This window comes from Ailuropoda melanoleuca, chromosome 14, assembly GCF_002007445.2.
Source record: "Ailuropoda melanoleuca isolate Jingjing chromosome 14, ASM200744v2, whole genome shotgun sequence".
Lineage (NCBI taxonomy): Eukaryota > Metazoa > Chordata > Mammalia > Carnivora > Ursidae > Ailuropoda > Ailuropoda melanoleuca.
Window position 1 is genome coordinate 98,814,500 of NC_048231.1, and position 16,611 is coordinate 98,831,110.

Sequence of the window (16,611 nt, forward strand, 5' to 3'; positions counted from 1 at the left end):
TACATGTAAATTTCCAGCAATGATGTGCTATGTCAGGGAAAACTTAGGATCTAAAACAAAGAGCCATCGTGTCAAATAAACCTTTCTTTTTAAGGTATATTTTCACCAGAAAGTCATTCATAACCCATTAGCACCTTAAGAACTTCACAGAAAACATTCAAGCTACATAACATTTCTGCAGGTAGTAACCTGAGAATAGTGACCCCAGACATGTGACTCCAGAATTCTCTATGGCTCCCAGAAGCCACCAGCTAGAATTCCCTGGCCCTCTACCCTTCTCCCCTCTTAGAGGCCAGGAAGACATGGCTCTGTAGGACTTGCTGCTCAGCACTCCAACATAGGCACTCCCAATACCAGTCCTTAACTGTCACATCATGCCAGGCAGGACAGGGTCTGAGGTGGCAAACCCAACAATGAAGGGAGAGAGGAAAAGGACAAAGACAACACTCCTTTCCCCCACCTATCTTCTGGCCCTAACATGGACTCACAAAGACAGTGCTAGAACCCCTAGTCTCCACCTTCCTCCACATCCCACAGAGGGCACAGGAGCAACTACCAGTGGTCAGTACTCAGGGGGTCCCCAGCAGGACCCGACATGTAGTCAGGGGAAGGTTCTCCAATCCTCCTGCTGGGACTGTCACATGGCCCTGAACACTTAGGTTAGAAGAACATTTAAAAAATCCATTGTATTATCTGGGGCTGTACAATACCACCACAGGCTTTGGGGGGTTGGTCTAAACTTCAATAAAAACTGATAGACTGTACTCCTGAAGTCACAAGAGAGGCTATAAAGCATAGGAATGAATCAATGAAGATAATGAATAACTTTCTTTATCTAATCCTGCATTGGTCCAGGATGATTTGGGTACAGTCCTGGCTAAGATAGGGAAATGGATGATATGCCACTGGAGGTATATAAGGAGCCAGAGATTTAGAAAAGAGATTAACAAAATCCCAAAAACCACTGTAACATTTAAGAGAAACTGCCTTTGCCACCTATATTATTTTTTGCCTCTCATAATGAAGAGGCTGATAACTTTTGTCACAGGAACTTTCTCCTTTTTCCTTATAGGCTATTTCCAATGTAAGAACAAGAAGAATTTCCAATAGATTTTATAACAGTAATATTTGTTTTTAAGAGTCACCATAGAATTTCTTTCCACTACATTAATCTTGTATTTAAGATGCCATTCAAATTAATTTGCATTTCCAATGTATATATTAAATGAAAGGGATATAATGCCTGGCATACAGTAGGCACCCAAGAAATATTTATTCAATAAATAAATGTATCCAGAAGCCAGACAAAGCCAGACCACAATTTCAAACTAGCCATGAATAACCGCACTTGAAGCTAGCACTTCTCTTCCTCTCAGACAAGAATGTAACATAAAGTATGTGATATACAAATGTATCAAGTAACCACAAATTAATAAACCCAACAGTTATAGTCACCTTAATAATCAGTTCTCTTCTGTCATCCAACTTGAGTTCAATAGGTTTTTTCACGATAAATAAATTAGGAACTCTGGAGAGAACTCTGGCATCAATTGAAGGGCGCTTTGTGTCAGCCCCTTCTTCCCTTGTGAGATGACACGCTAAAAGCTTTAATGCTAGTGCACGGACCCTAAAGAAACAAAGTGTTTCAGTGAACATTTTGTAATACACAATGTCTATATTTTAAAAGCCTATAATCACAAACCATTATTGCATAGCAACACAATAATTTGCCATGTTTATACTGGTATTACTAATAAAGGTACTTTATTTTTCTATTAAAATAGTGTATAACTACAATTTTTTTTCAATTTTATATTTATAAATAAATATCAGAAATAAAATATAATCAAGTTACAAATGAAGAGACAGACTTAGTGAGACTGTCAACTTCATAGTCCATGGTCATTATCATAGTCAATGGCAATAAATTAATAAAATCTGCAAATTACATCCATAACTCCTGACTCGCAGTCTAGTGATCTAGCTCAAAATCAAAAATTATTGGGGTGCCTGGGTGGCTCAGTCATTAAGCATCTGCCTTTGGCTCAGGGCGTGATCCCAGAGTCCTGGGTTCGAGCCCCACATCAGACTCATCCACTGGGAGCCTGCTTCTTCCTCTCCTGCTCCCCCTGCCTGTGTTCCCTCTCTCACTGGCTGTCTCTCTCTCTGTCAAATAAATAAATAAAATCTTTAAAAAAAAAAAATTATCACAGACTCATGAACAGAGTACAAACATTAAGTCAAACCTCCAGGAGAGTAATCACATTAATAACTAAAATGTGATGTCACAACAATGTACAAAAATGTTGTCACACAGATTCTTTCCAAATAAGAAAAATGCAAATATTTGTGATTTCCATCAAAATTCTATTTTATCTGGAATGGATTAGGATTAAGGTCAATTGAGTAGAAGGTGGCAGATTTCAAGAAAAGATTAAATATTGCACGCCATTAGACAATGAAATGGAAAAATGAGAAACCATCAGGTGGACAAAGGGCATGGAGTTGGGAGACAGTGAAACAACTAGATATCTATCACAACTTTGACAGGTTCTTAAAACTACATAAAAACTGAGAAAATTCGAAGTGATAATCCATGCTCCAGGTTTCAAATATCACTTACAAGACAACAGTTAAAACCTGTGTACTCAGGGAGCCCTCCCCACTGCAGCCAAGGCTAGGTCACCCTGCTGTGTGTAGTCCTGTCACCCTGAAGTCCCTGTGGCATAACACTGATCTTGCTTTATTACAATTAATAATAAAATATAACTGGTAAAATTTCTCCTCCCAATTACATGCCCAATTCCATAGGGGCGGTGCTGTGACCACACTGAGTGCTGTTAATTTCCCACAGCCTACCACAGCTCTCAGGCACACAGTTAACAACCAATAAATACCTCCCGAATCCAACAGAAATTTACAGTGATTTTATTAATAGATATCACTTCAGAGTACTGATATTCACTCGAAGATAGTGTGAGAAGTCAGACAAACTTTCTCCCTCTACCATTTGCTGTTAGAATAGCTAGACACCCACAGAAAGCTTTTCCTTTGCTCCTTTCATTCCAAGCCAAGGCCATCTATATTAAACTGTCACCCCCAGCAAGAAGGCCAGAGTGGAATACGTAAAGCATATACTTATGCATCTCCTCTAGTATATAAATTCAGCATTTTTTTAGGTTTAGCATGGGGCAACAGAATCCAGTTATTCTCACCACTTATTTCCTTCAACAAGTATGTTTTGAGCATATTTATGTCCAAGGTACTCTATGACGTTCTAAGGACATTAAGATCAGCCAATGGACAGGGCTCTTGTCTACACAAAGTTTAAGGTCTGGTGGGGATAGGGTAGAATGACTTAGATGAGAACAAATATGTAATTCAAACTGTTGTTAAGTTCTGTGTGATACAAAATTACCTTACTGGAAGAGTGCTCTGGCCTTGCCCTGGGCTACTGGGAGGGGATCTCTAAGCCCTTGGAATGTCCTACCCGATGAGTACGTCTTTGTTTTCCTGGAGACTGTGGGCCCCCAAAGGTGAACAGGAAATAGACTTCTCTTGTGCTACATCACCAAATCTAGGGGTGAAGATACTACCGTAGCACATTAATAAGGACACTGCCCAGTCGTATGGAAGCCAACTCATAAGGAGCACAGACATTTTCACTCCACCTGCTCCTGCATCACTTTACTCTCTAGGTAACTTTACTCTCTACGCTATGGTGGTAGTCTCTTCTCTGGATCTTCCTCCCTCCATTCTCTTAATGTTTTAGATTATTTCCACCCACTTCCTTATTTTTCAGTGCAATCACGTGTTTATAAATAGGCCTCTTTATTATCCTGATGTAAGGTTAGAGTAAAGCAAAGTTATCCATTGTCAAAAGGACATCTGTTCGTCCTAGCCTTTACAACCAACTCTTGCTCTTCAAATTGCTTATCCATCATGACTCTAAGTTTTTTTTCTTCTCAGTGAGGGAAAATCTAACCACTGTTACCTAAAGAGAGCAACAGAGAAGATCCACGTCACGCTGACAAAGAGGGAAAGAAGGCAATATATTTTTCTCCTTTTTTTTTTAGTTTAAATGACACACTAGTGGTGGAGAAAAGAACACTTTTCCAGTTTCCCAAATAAGAGGACAAACTAAGCAAGATTAAAATGCCTACTTACTCTGGTATAGGGTCAACTGGTCCGCAACACTTTTATGAACACTTAATTTTCAGAACAAATGTTCAGAAGAGGAGGCTAACGATTTCTAAAGAGAGAAGACACAATCTACTCATCCACGTGGCTCTGTCACCCGCCCGCAGCACCGGCGAACAACACTCAGAGCGGCGGCGCCCAAGCGCACGCTGATCTGACAGTGAGGCTGGCCGCCAGTGAAGGCTTCAGGAGAGCACCCAAAGGTCCACCTTCATGTCTGTTCAGTTTCACGCAATGGTCTCCTCTCTCTGCCTAACAATGGAGAGTCACTTTCCTCTAACTCCTTCAGTTCTGCCATACTTGGGAATGACAGAATTACTCTACTTTCTTCGAATGCTCCCAGTAACCTCGTACATGCAGATCGTGCTGTACTTACGACGGCTTTCTGACGAGCAGGAGCCGGAGCATGGACTTCAGTCGGGTGGTGCAGGGGAGAGCCCCTTCCCCCGCCTCAGGACTCCCTCTGCTTAGGAGGAGAATGGAGTCACCCAAAGGATCTTCTGTGTCAGCATAGCCCTAACAGATTCCAGAAAAAGAGAAATTACTCTTTGTTTTATACATACTGCTGAACTTTTTAACTTGAAAACAAGAATTGTATTAGCCGCTTGAGCAACCCCTAAATTTCTTTCAATTCAGGTGAATAGTCACTTGTCAAAGTAACCTGTGTGAGGTAAGAAGACTGCATAAAGTTGTATTTTAAAAATATTGGACAACTTCAGGAAAATATGCCAACTCTCTTGACGCTTGCTGATTTTCCTATTTTCCAAGATTCTGGTAGCGGCACCTCCCCTAGATGGGTGCCTCCCAGATCTTCAGACCTGTGCTCACATGACAGAGATGGAGGCGGGGGAGTGCCATGATTACCCCTCCCTCCTCCTCAGCACCCAGAATCACTGCGGGAAAAGTCTGTTTCCCAGAACCTGTTAATCAAAGTAGCACTCTGATCACCTACATACATGGATGCATTCACAAGGCAAGTTTAGTTACATAACATCTGCTTTAAAAGCACTGTTCACTTTGCCTAAAAGCCTTTATATAAAGCTGAGTTCTATTTTTCACAGTGACTGCCAAATGCCTGCACCCCACTTCTTAACCTCCCACCCAGATCCATAAAGTACACACAGACAAATTAGCTCTCCTGGTTTAACCTTCTGCCAGAAACCAGACAGCCACCCACTCCCTGGCTCCTTCTCCACAAAGCCTTCACGGCTTCTCCTTATTTCTCTCATATGACAGCTCTGCTGTCTGCACGCATTTCAATCAATCACACCCACCCAAGATAAATGGTATGGGAAACGGGGACTTGCCCAGAGTACCTGCAGCACTGGAATGACAGGACAGAGAGACTCAATAAACTTGTTCCAGGTCACCGCTGTCATCATCAATCGTCCCTGCAGCAGATACAGCAGGATGGCTTTGGCAGCAGCATTCACCTGTTCAACAACACGGATCACGTAATCTGACAAAGTGAGGCTCCTGCTAAAGTCACCTGTGTACCTATAACAAGTGCCAGACCTGGAAAGTGCTCTAATTAACATCTCTTCCTTCAAATGCTTATATTCCATAGCTTCAACTTACATTCTTTTCTCAGCTACTCTTCCTCCCTAATGATATCCTTTTTTCTAAACTTTAAGGTATATTTTTGCATTAAATAAAAATTTCCCTGATGAAATAACCTGCTGGCTATAATAATACCGTACAGGTTATATCTCACATGAAAAACATAAGAGCTTCATCTGAATTCTTTGAGAACAAGTATGCGCTCTATCTTGATTCTCACGTTTCCCATAACATTTCTTTTTATGTAAATAACATCTCAACTAAACCCATAAATCAAAAGCAAGTTTCCTTCCAACTTCTCATCATACTATCTAGTTATATTAGAATAGGATTTTGATTTAACTGGTTATCTAATAATTACACTTGTCTTTTGCATTTACTCTTATGCCATACCTCATTTTTGGGCTCTTGCATGCCAAATGCAGAGATTTCATACAAAACTTTTGGATGAAGTAGAAAATGAATTCCATTACAAAGTGAAGACACAGGTTTAGTGACATTATGGACACCTAAGCATTCCTGTAAAATAGTTTTTAAAAATTAGTGACACTAATTTTTCCAAAGGATTCCTCTTTCTTATGTTTACAATTTAACTCTAATTTAACTTTTTACTTTACTGAAACTTTTCTGTTACCTGATAGAGGATGAAAAAAACTTCTCTTGCCTTTTGAGTCTACACGAGGTATGTGTTATGTTACTTTCTGCCAACAGAGTTTTGATAAATTAAATAACCAAACTTCTGAGACAATCATAATCTCTTGAAGTTGTTCATAATGACAAACATTTTTTAAAAAATAATAAACTTATCCTAGAGTGTTCACATTTTGGTTACTGAGGTTTGAGAAAGAAAAACAAAATTCAAATGAAAACAGACTTGAAATTTTGCAGGAAGGGAAGGACGACATATCTGCAGGATATTCATCATCAATACAGCTATGCGCCTGAATAAAGCGCTGACTCCGTGCCACCTCTCAAACTCATCACAAATTCTTTTCTCAATTTGAGCTAGAGGACAGCATTTTCTTAGAGACTGCTTACAAAGGGGACAAAAGCTACCTGAAATATTAACAGAATTTAAATACAATATGAAAGGTAAAAGTAAAATCAACAATGACTCTCAGAAATGGAATTTTCTTCACCCTGCAAGACATTACTTCTTAACCACAAACAATAAATCAGAGGTTACACACACATATACACTACACAGTATTTATGTATTTTTTTCTCTTTGGATTTTAACTTCATGCTAGACAATAACTTCATATTCCAAGCTTTTGAAAGAGTGTAGCCTTGGCCTATGGTTTAATAAAAGCTCTGTCACTTGGGGCGCCTGGGTGGCTCAGTCGGCTGAGCATCACTCCTGGTTTCAGCTCAGGTCATGATCTCGGAGTCCTGAGACTGAGGCCGGCATCAGGCTCCCTGCTCAGTGGAGAGTCTGCTTGAGATCCTCTCCTTTCCCCTCTGCCTCTCCCCTCACTTGCGTGCACACTCTCTCTTCCTCTCTCTCTCTCTCAAATACATAAAGAAATAAAATCTTTTTTTTTTTAAGTTACTTCCTCAAAATTCTTTAACTTGGGGCACTCAGTCAGTTAAGCGACTGATTCTTAATTTGGGCTGAGGTCATGATCTCCGGGTGGTGAGACTGAGCCCTGCAGTGGACTCTGCGATGGCTGCGGAGTCTTCTTGAGAGTCTCCCTCTCTCTCTCTCCCTCTGCCCCTCCCCCAGCTCACATGCACACTTTCTCTCTCTCTCAAGTAATAGATAGATAGATAGATAGATAGATAGATAGATAGATAAAATATTTAAAAAAAGAAAACAACCCTGAACTCTCTGACCTTCAGTTTACTAATCCATATAATGGGAATAATACCTAATCCTTAATGAAACACCTTTCTTTTCTCATCACTAAATACATCAACCTACCTATATTGGTCTTTTCACAACACAAAAAACACTATGAATGTTGTCAAAGACTAGTCCTACCTGCTAAGCTGCATCCTATCTCCTCCTAACACCTATTAGTTCCTGCAACTGTCTTCTCCTCCAGCACCTTCGCTACTATTTCTTCAGAAGAGGAGTACGTCCGTGACTCTGAGACACACTCTAAGAGGTCCCTGCTGCTAACAGTCCATCTTCCAGCTCTGCATCACTGCACAAGTGCTCTCTCCCAGGTTCTCCTCCACTCATACCAGTAGGATGTCAGGCCCCACCACCCCCACAGAGGCCTCCTGTCAACCCCCGTGACACCAAACCCAATGGGCTCACCCCTGTTGTCATCTGACTCTGCCCAGGATACCATGCTCCCCTCTCACCTCAGACACTTCTGTTTCTGGTACTGACTCCTTCAGTGCTCACCTTCTAACCCATTAGACCCGAGATGGCCTTCTTTTCCCCAGTCTCTCACCAGATCATCCGACTCAGTCTTTTGGCTTTCAGCACCATCTCTGTGCTGAGGGCTCAAAATCTTACAGCTAGTCTGGGCTCCACACTCCAGAGACAGTGTGGAGCAAAGCTTAAGAATAGGGCTTAGGAGTCAGACTATCTGGGTTTGAAGTCCAGTTTTACCACTTCTAGTTAATGACCGTGGACAAGCTCATAGCATCTCTGCTTTTCCAAAAGAGAAAATACCTATTTTGTAGTGTTGTTATGAAGATCAGATGAGGTAACGTATTTACAAAGTACTTGGTACATAGAATAAATATTTGCTGTTATCACTATTATTACCATCATCATTATAACAGGCATTATTATTATTACTATTATTATTATTTTCAACTTTCTACTTAGAATCTCCACTTAGATGTAAAAAGGCATCTCAAATTTAACAAGTTCAAAACAGTTCTATCCAATCCACAATGTGATACTTAGGACACCACCATCAATCCAACTGCTAAATCCCAAACCCCAGAATTCCTCTTTGACCACTTTCTATATCCTACTCCCATTATCAGCAGACCGACCGGCTCTATATCCATAATATATCCTAAATTCATTTTTTTCCTTCATCTCCACCGCACGATCATACCTCACTGGGGCTACTACAGTGGAATTGGTCTTTTGTCTTTCACTCTTGACCCCTGACAATCAATTCCCCACACAATAGGAGGAATGATCTTTTTAAAAAGATAAACAGATCAAATCATTTTCTTGCCTAAAATCATTCATAGTGTCTCACTATACTTAGAAAAAAATGCAAAGCTTCATAATGGTTGGCAAGGCATTCCAAGGAATTCTTTAAAGTCCACCTCAAGGATCCAAACATCAAAACCAGTTCCATTATTCTAAATTTCTGATGGTAAGAACTATCCCACACATACGGATCTCAACTTCTTGACCTACTCATCTCAATAACCATTATCTGCCTTGTAACTCAGGAACACTTCACTTTAGCTTCCACCTGCTTCACCTCTAAAATCATACACACAGGTTTCTACCTTGCCTAACACCTCACAAGATACTACTTCTTTGACCTCCAGTCTGTAAGTCCTAACTACTTCCTTCCCTCTAGCTTTTACTTCCTTTGATTCTATGGGCTATCACTTCAACTACTCAGCTCACTTTACCAAAGACCTTCCCTTCCATCATCAAGGAAAAACCACAACCCTTGATGGATCCAAATATTCACATTCTCCAAAACCACAAACAGCTAACCAATCATTCAAAGTAGTTTAGTTTCACTATTAAGATTATAAAAACAATCAACAGGACCCTCAATACAACGCCCAAATCCTGCTATTTGATCTAATCAAACTTCTACTCATACCAGTCATTTCAAACACATTGAACATGCCACTTACTTTCAATCTCAAAGAAAATACAGAATCAATAGAAGGAAGTACCTTCAACTTGCTGCTATAGCTAAGTCCACCTACGCTCAATTAGTCATCAATATTCTAGATCCCAATGCCTTCAACTTTCAAAGGCACTGGCTTCTCTTAATTAGCCACTTGCCACTATCTTTCCCTCTCAACTGGCTCTTTTGATGAGCATTTCGACATATTTAAATGAAAATATATTCTCCTAACAAGCCCCTCCAAGCCTATGGCACCTATCAACTCTGTCAAATCCCTGGAAACAAGGCAGAAGTAGATATAAAACCACTGTCTACAGAATGCGAGATTCCCAAAGTATAAACCACCAACCAAAGAAAACCTTACAATCAAAAAATCACATCACCTGCTGAAATCAACAACATATGAGAGATTCAATAGCCATAATAAATGAAAGTATTCTATATATATAACAGAATAATCTAAATAAACTATAAAATACGTATGTTCACAATTTTCAAAGAAGCAAAAGAAGAAAATGAAAGACTATTATAGAAAAAAATGAGTTAAAAAAGAAGCAAAGAATAAGTATAGTAATAAAAAGTGAAATAAGTGAAATTTAAAACTTGATGAATAAATTAAAAGCAATCACGATGAGATTGGGGTGGCTGTTATTAAAAGAAAGAAAAGACAGAAAATAACAACTGTTGGGGAGCATGCAAACTCTCATGCACTACTGGTGGGGGGATTTGAAATGATGCAGCCACTATGAAAAACAGCATGGCAGTTCCTCAAAACATTAAAAACAGAACTACCATGCCATCCAGTAATTCTACTTCTGGATATATATACCCAAAAGAAACAAAAGCAGGGACTCAGACAGATACTTGTATGCCCGTGTTTGAAGCACTGTTCACAAGAGCCGAAAGAGGGAAACAACCCAAAAGTCCTTCAACAGATAGTGACTCTTCAACAAATGTATTTACATGCAATTTAAAGGATCATACAGCCTTTAAAAAAGAATCTAATTCTGATATATGCTGTAACATGGATGAACTATGAAGATATCACACTAAGTGAAATTAAGCAGACACAAAAAGGCAAATGCTACATGATTCCACTTATATGAGGTACCTAGCATAGTTTCATTCAGACAGAAAGTAGAATGATGGAAACCAGGACCTGGGGGGAGGGAAAATGGGGAATTATTGTTTAAAGGGCACAGAGTTACAATCTGGGACGATAAAAGGTTCTGGAGATGGATAATGATAACGGTTGCATAACAATGTGAGCGTACTTAATGACACTTAACTGTACACTTAAAAGTGACTAACTGATAAATTTTGTTACGTATATTTTACCACGTTTTTAAAAAGCAAATTAGAAATAGCTGAGGAAAGAACTAGTGTACCGAATGACTGCACTGAGGAATTCCATCCAAACAAATCAAAAAAAGATATGGAAAATGTGAAAGAGGATTTAAAAGACACAAAGGGTAGGGGCATCTGGGTGGCTCAGTCGTTAAGCATCTGCCTTTGGCTCAGGGCGTGATCCTGGTGTTGTGGGATGCAGCCCCACATCAGGCTTCTCTGCTGGAAGCCTGCTTCTTCCTCTCCCACTCCCCCTGCTTGTGTTCCCTCTCTCACTGGCTGTCTCTCTCTCTGTCAAATAAATAAATAAAATCTTAAAAAAATAAAAAATAAATAAAAGACACAAAGGGTAAAATAAAAAGACCCAACATGATCTAATAAGAGTTCTACTTGGAGAGAACAGCAAGGATAAGAGAAATAGTAGTAATTGAGAATTATCCAGAAATGAAGGTAGACATGAATGTTTTGGCTGAAGAGTACTAAACAAGATAAATAAAAAACGTACACAAAGACACACTGTAATGAAACTGCAGAACACCAGAGACAAGGAGAAGATCTTAAAAGCAACTAGAGGGAAAAAAAATCCACGGAAATTATAATTTAACTGATAGCGGACTTCTCAACAATGATAGAAGCCTAACAAGAACAAAACACCTTGGCAAGGTGCTAAGGGAAACAGCAGTAGACCTACAGTTCTATATCCAGCAAAACTATCATTCAGGAGGAAGGTAAAATCATGGCATTTTCAAACACATGTACCATCAGTTACAGACTGTCAATGAAAATACTCAAAAACGTATTTCAGTGAAAAGTAGATTGAACCTAAATTTATATCAATAAATAAAAAGTATTTTCAAACTGAAGAGCAGTTTAGATGAATGAACTGGTAGGAGTCCAACTATTAAACGAAAGGCATAAGGCAGCAAAAACATATGTACAGTATGAAATTATATACTTTTTTAAGCAGAAAAATCAATTGTATTATTTTTTATAAATACACACGTATACAGTAAAAATATACAAAACACATGGTTGGGAAGGACAAACACTAGCTTTACAAGAATGGTTGTCTTAGTGGATGAAGGAAGGGGAAAAAAGAAAAGAAAGAGGCTTCAGTTATAACTTATATTTTTATTTCTCTGAATAAAAGAGGGTCAGGAGTAAAATGGGCAAAATGTATACATTTGTTATATCTAGTTAGCATTTACAAAAATTTTCTTCTTTTTAAAAAAAAGATTTTATTATTTATTTGTCACAGAGAGAGAGAGAGAGCTCACGCATACAAGCAGGGGAAGTGGCAGGCAGAGAGAGAAGCAGGCTCCCCACTGAGCAAGGAGCCTGATGGGACACTTGATCCCAGGACCCTGGGTTCATGACCTGAGCTGAAGGCAGATGCTTAACCAACTGAGCCACCCAGACATCCCAACAGTATATTTTCAAGAAACATACATACATTTTTCAGTACTCGCCTATGTACAATGTTCTTTTCAATATTGAAACAGTTAATATATTATGTACTAGTCTATGCTAAAATACTTTATAACTTAAAAAGATAGAAAAATATTTTCTTCAGAAGAAAAGTATTACTAAGAAAACAGACCTGACGTTATAAAATTTAAGGCTAATAATCTAAAATTTTTCCCAAGCATAGAAATGCCTTTTGTTCTTTGTTTTTTTAAGATTTTGTTTATTTATTTGAGAGAAAAGAGCATGAGCAGCATGGGACCAGGGTGGGGGGGCAGAGCCAGAAATGGGGCTCGACCCCAAGACCCTGAGACCATGACCTGGGCCAAAGGCAGACGCTTAACCAACTGAACCACCCAGGCACCCCAGAAATGACTTTTGAATACATAGTAGAAATCAACATTTTCTTACAATGCTTCCTTCACTAAGTAACACAACACAAATGTAATTCTTAACAAATCTTCTAATAAAGCAGTTCAATTGCTAGACTTGCTATTTAGGGAACTAATGGCAAAAATTTCTTAAAGTTGACTAATTGTCATTTATTTTTATTGTAATAATTCTTATATCTCATGCAAAATGTCAACTTTAGAGTTTTAATAAGAAAATCCAGAGGCACTGGTTGTCTCAGTTGACAGAGCATGCAACCATGATCTCAGGATCATAAGTTCAAGCCCCATGCTGGGCATGGAGCCTACTTAGAAAATAAAATACTACATAAAAAAATAAATAAATAAAATAAGAGAATCCACTATTAGCTCTACCCAACAACAAAAAACAAAAACCAAAAAACCCACCTTAATAATTTCCAGACAGCAATTGTAAGTTTCAACTTTCACTTGCAGTACTGGGTGAGATAACATACATAGAAACACCTTCTGACTTTCTCCTTGAAGTAATGGACTGGCCTGTGCAGATTTCCAACTGATAAAAAGGTAAAACATCAAAGACATCAAAGGTAAGTGAGTTACTAAAGAGACCGAAAAGCATAGTGTACGGGGCTTCTTCCTACTCCAACTCCTCCAACTGGGATCTTATTTAACTAACCCAGTAGTAATATTTACCCAAGCACTTACTTGTCTCAATGGAAAAAAATATTCTCTTAAAAAGTACAAAAAAGTCTTTAAAAACCCATATCTAGAATGTAAACTGATACAGCCATTATGGAAAACAATATAGTGTTTCCTCAAAGTTAAAAATAGAACTACCATATGATCCAGCAATCCCACTACTGGTTATAAATCCAAAGGAGGGGCGCCTGGGTGGCACAGCGGTTGGGCGTCTGCCTTCGGCTCAGGGCGTGATCCTGGCGTTACGGGATCGAGCCCCACATCAGGCTCCTCAGCTAGGAGCCTGCTTCTTCCTCTCCCACTCCCTCTACTTGTGTTCCCTCTCTCGCTGGCTGTCTCTGTCAAATAAATAAATAAAATCTTTAAAACAAAACAAAAAAAATAAATAAAAAGCCTCATATAAATGGACCCTCACAGCTCAAATCTGTGTTGTTCAAGAGTAACATGGAAACAACCAAGTGTCCACTGATGGATGAACAAATAAAGACAATGTATATATATATGTGATATATATATATATCATAAATATATGATGGGATATTATTCAGCCTTAAAAAGAAAGAAATCCTATCATGTGTAACAACATAGATGAAGCACGAGGACAATATGCTAAAAACATAAGCCAGGTACAGAAAGACAAATACACTGCATAATCTCATTTATACATGTGTAATCTAAAAAAGCCAGACTCATAGAAACAGCAGAATGGTGATGGCCAGGGGCTGAGGAACACAGGAAATGGGGAGATGTTGGTGGAGATGTTGGTCAAAGAGTACAAGGTTTCAGTTTTTCAGTATGCACAAATTCTAGTGATCTAATGTTCTCTAAAATGACCGCAGTTAATAATACTGTATTATATTCTTGATAATTGTTAAGAGAACAGATCTTAAATGTCCTTACCACACATAAACACACACACACGCGCGTGCGCACATAAACTAACTATGTGAGGTAATAAATAAATTAATTAATTTAAAAAACCCATACTTAATATGTATCATCATGGAATTTACTCTTTCCAAAAGCAATGAAGATACTAAATTCTAAATAAGAATCTGCTCCAGTGTCTTCAAAATATTTTTTTTAAGATTTTATTTATTTATTTGAGAGAGAGAGAGAGAGTGAGACACAGAGAGAGAGAACATGAGCAGGGGGAGGGAGAGGGAGAAAGCAAACTCCCCTGTTGAGGAGGGAGCCCGATGTGGGGCTCAATTTCAGGACCCTGGGATCATGACCTGAGCCGAAGGCAGTCAAACACTTAACCGACTGAGCCACCCAGGCACTCCAATGTCTTCAAAATAAATTAACCAATGCATGATGCATTCTAAAAATCCATAAAGGAAAAAGGTAAGAAGCAATGAAACATTAAAAAAAAAACCTCAATTTAAGTTATTAATTAAAACTTTAACGATAAATAAACAAATATGCTTGAATACTTAGTTTGGATGGACACCAAAACAAATGTATAAAAATCCAGGGATAATTCACTTTGATTACAGGCATGGCATTTTTAAAGTTTACCCTTGAATAAAATAGCTGACTGCCCTAATGCAGCTATATATATATAGTTTAGAGGTCAGACATATATAAAAACAGTTTTGACTAAAAAAGAGTAATAAGATTTAAGACCAGTTCTGTTTTCATTGCTTCTAAGTGCACACATACACAATACATCCTATAATAATATAATCATATCAAGAAAGAGAATATTACATCTTTGAACACATGCAGATGATTTCCTTTATTAGGGGGAAATGCTGATGAAAGGAAAAGCTTCGCAAGGCTTGGTCTGCCAGCTCCATTAATTCTAAGAGATTCTTCTCTCCCTAAAAAAAAAGCAGAATGAAACAGTAAATGTCAAATTCATGTACAATAGAATTCTCAACAGCTAACTAAGCAACTTCAAGAAATCAGATCATTCATTAAGAAAGAAAACAGATGAACATTTGGGAAAGGGTGGGGGAAGGAGACAGGGAAATAAACCATAAGAGCCTCTTTAACAATAGAGGACTGAGGGCTGATGGATGGAGGTGGCTACAGGATGGGACAGATGGATGAAGGGTATTAAGAAGGGCACTTCTGTGATGAGCACTGGCTGTTGTATGTAAGTGATGAATCACTGAATTCTACTCCAGAAACCAATATTGCATTGTATGTCAACTAAGTAAAATTTTAAAATAAAAAAAAAAAAGAAATTAGATCATTCAGAGACCTTGAGACCATTCATATTTGCTTAAGTCCACTTTCCCAACAAGCAAACTAAAAATGTCAGCACAGGAGGAAAAATGTGGGAAAAATTCCTCATTAAATGCCCAAGAAATTTTCTATTTTTCACCTCTAAGTAGGCTTAAGGTTACAATCGAGCGGCTATTTGTTTGTAGCCCTATCTCCCTACTAACTGTAGACTCAAGGCAGGACTCATATATTTTTATGATTCACTTCCCCTTCTACATCCTGACTGCGTCTACACACATACAGGATGACCAATACGTGCATAATTAACTGATCATGCAGAATACCACAGAAATAATTCAATTTAAAGACAATTTGCACTTCTATCACGGAGGAAACCAGAAGCCAGTGGCACTGAGACATGGCTAAAGAAAAGGAGAAAAATAACGGGTAAATAAAGGAAAATTAGAGGTTGAGATAGTTTCACTGTAGGGAACAAAAGGAGTAAGAATTTAGGTCCTGGGGCGCCTGGGTGGCACAGCGGTTAAGCATCTGCCTTCGGCTCAGGGCGTGATCCCGGCGTTATGGGATCGAGCCCCACATCAGGCTCCTCCACTATGAGCCTGCTTCTTCCTCTCCCACTCCCCCTGCTTGTGTTCCCTCTCTCTCTGGCTGTCTCTATCTCTGTCAAATAAATAAATAAAATCTTTAAAAAAAATAAAAAAAATAAAGAATTTAGGTCCTAATTTTTTAAGATCTTCAGGACTCATTTTGGTACTTTCAAACAATAAACAACTATTGTAGTCAGTGTCTATTTTAAGACTCACTAACCCCTTCATTGATAACATACTAAACATCCTAATTAATAGTTTCTCTAAAAGGGATAAATAACAATATATAATTATTGCTCTAACTGCACCTAAAGTCATCCTACCTTACAAACAACCTAGTTAATGGTTTTATTTAATAAAAAATCAGGCTCTTTGTTTAAGTTTGTATTAAGG

At 38.6% G+C, this 16,611-nt stretch overlaps 1 protein-coding gene across 1 annotated transcript in view; it reads right to left on the reverse strand.

Moving 5' to 3' along the window:
- The window catches only part of RTTN (rotatin), a 145,905-nt gene that overhangs the window by 97,513 nt on the left and 31,781 nt on the right, over positions 1–16,611 (reverse strand). Inside the window, exons 13-18 of the mRNA XM_034642215.1 lie at positions 15,149–15,261; positions 13,163–13,289; positions 6,154–6,279; positions 5,517–5,633; positions 4,577–4,716; positions 1,456–1,627 (exon numbers count right to left, since the gene is read on the reverse strand). Of these exons, the coding sequence (XP_034498106.1) occupies positions 1,456–1,627; positions 4,577–4,716; positions 5,517–5,633; positions 6,154–6,279; positions 13,163–13,289; positions 15,149–15,261 (795 nt within the window). The remainder of the gene's footprint in view (positions 1–1,455; positions 1,628–4,576; positions 4,717–5,516; positions 5,634–6,153; positions 6,280–13,162; positions 13,290–15,148; positions 15,262–16,611) is intronic.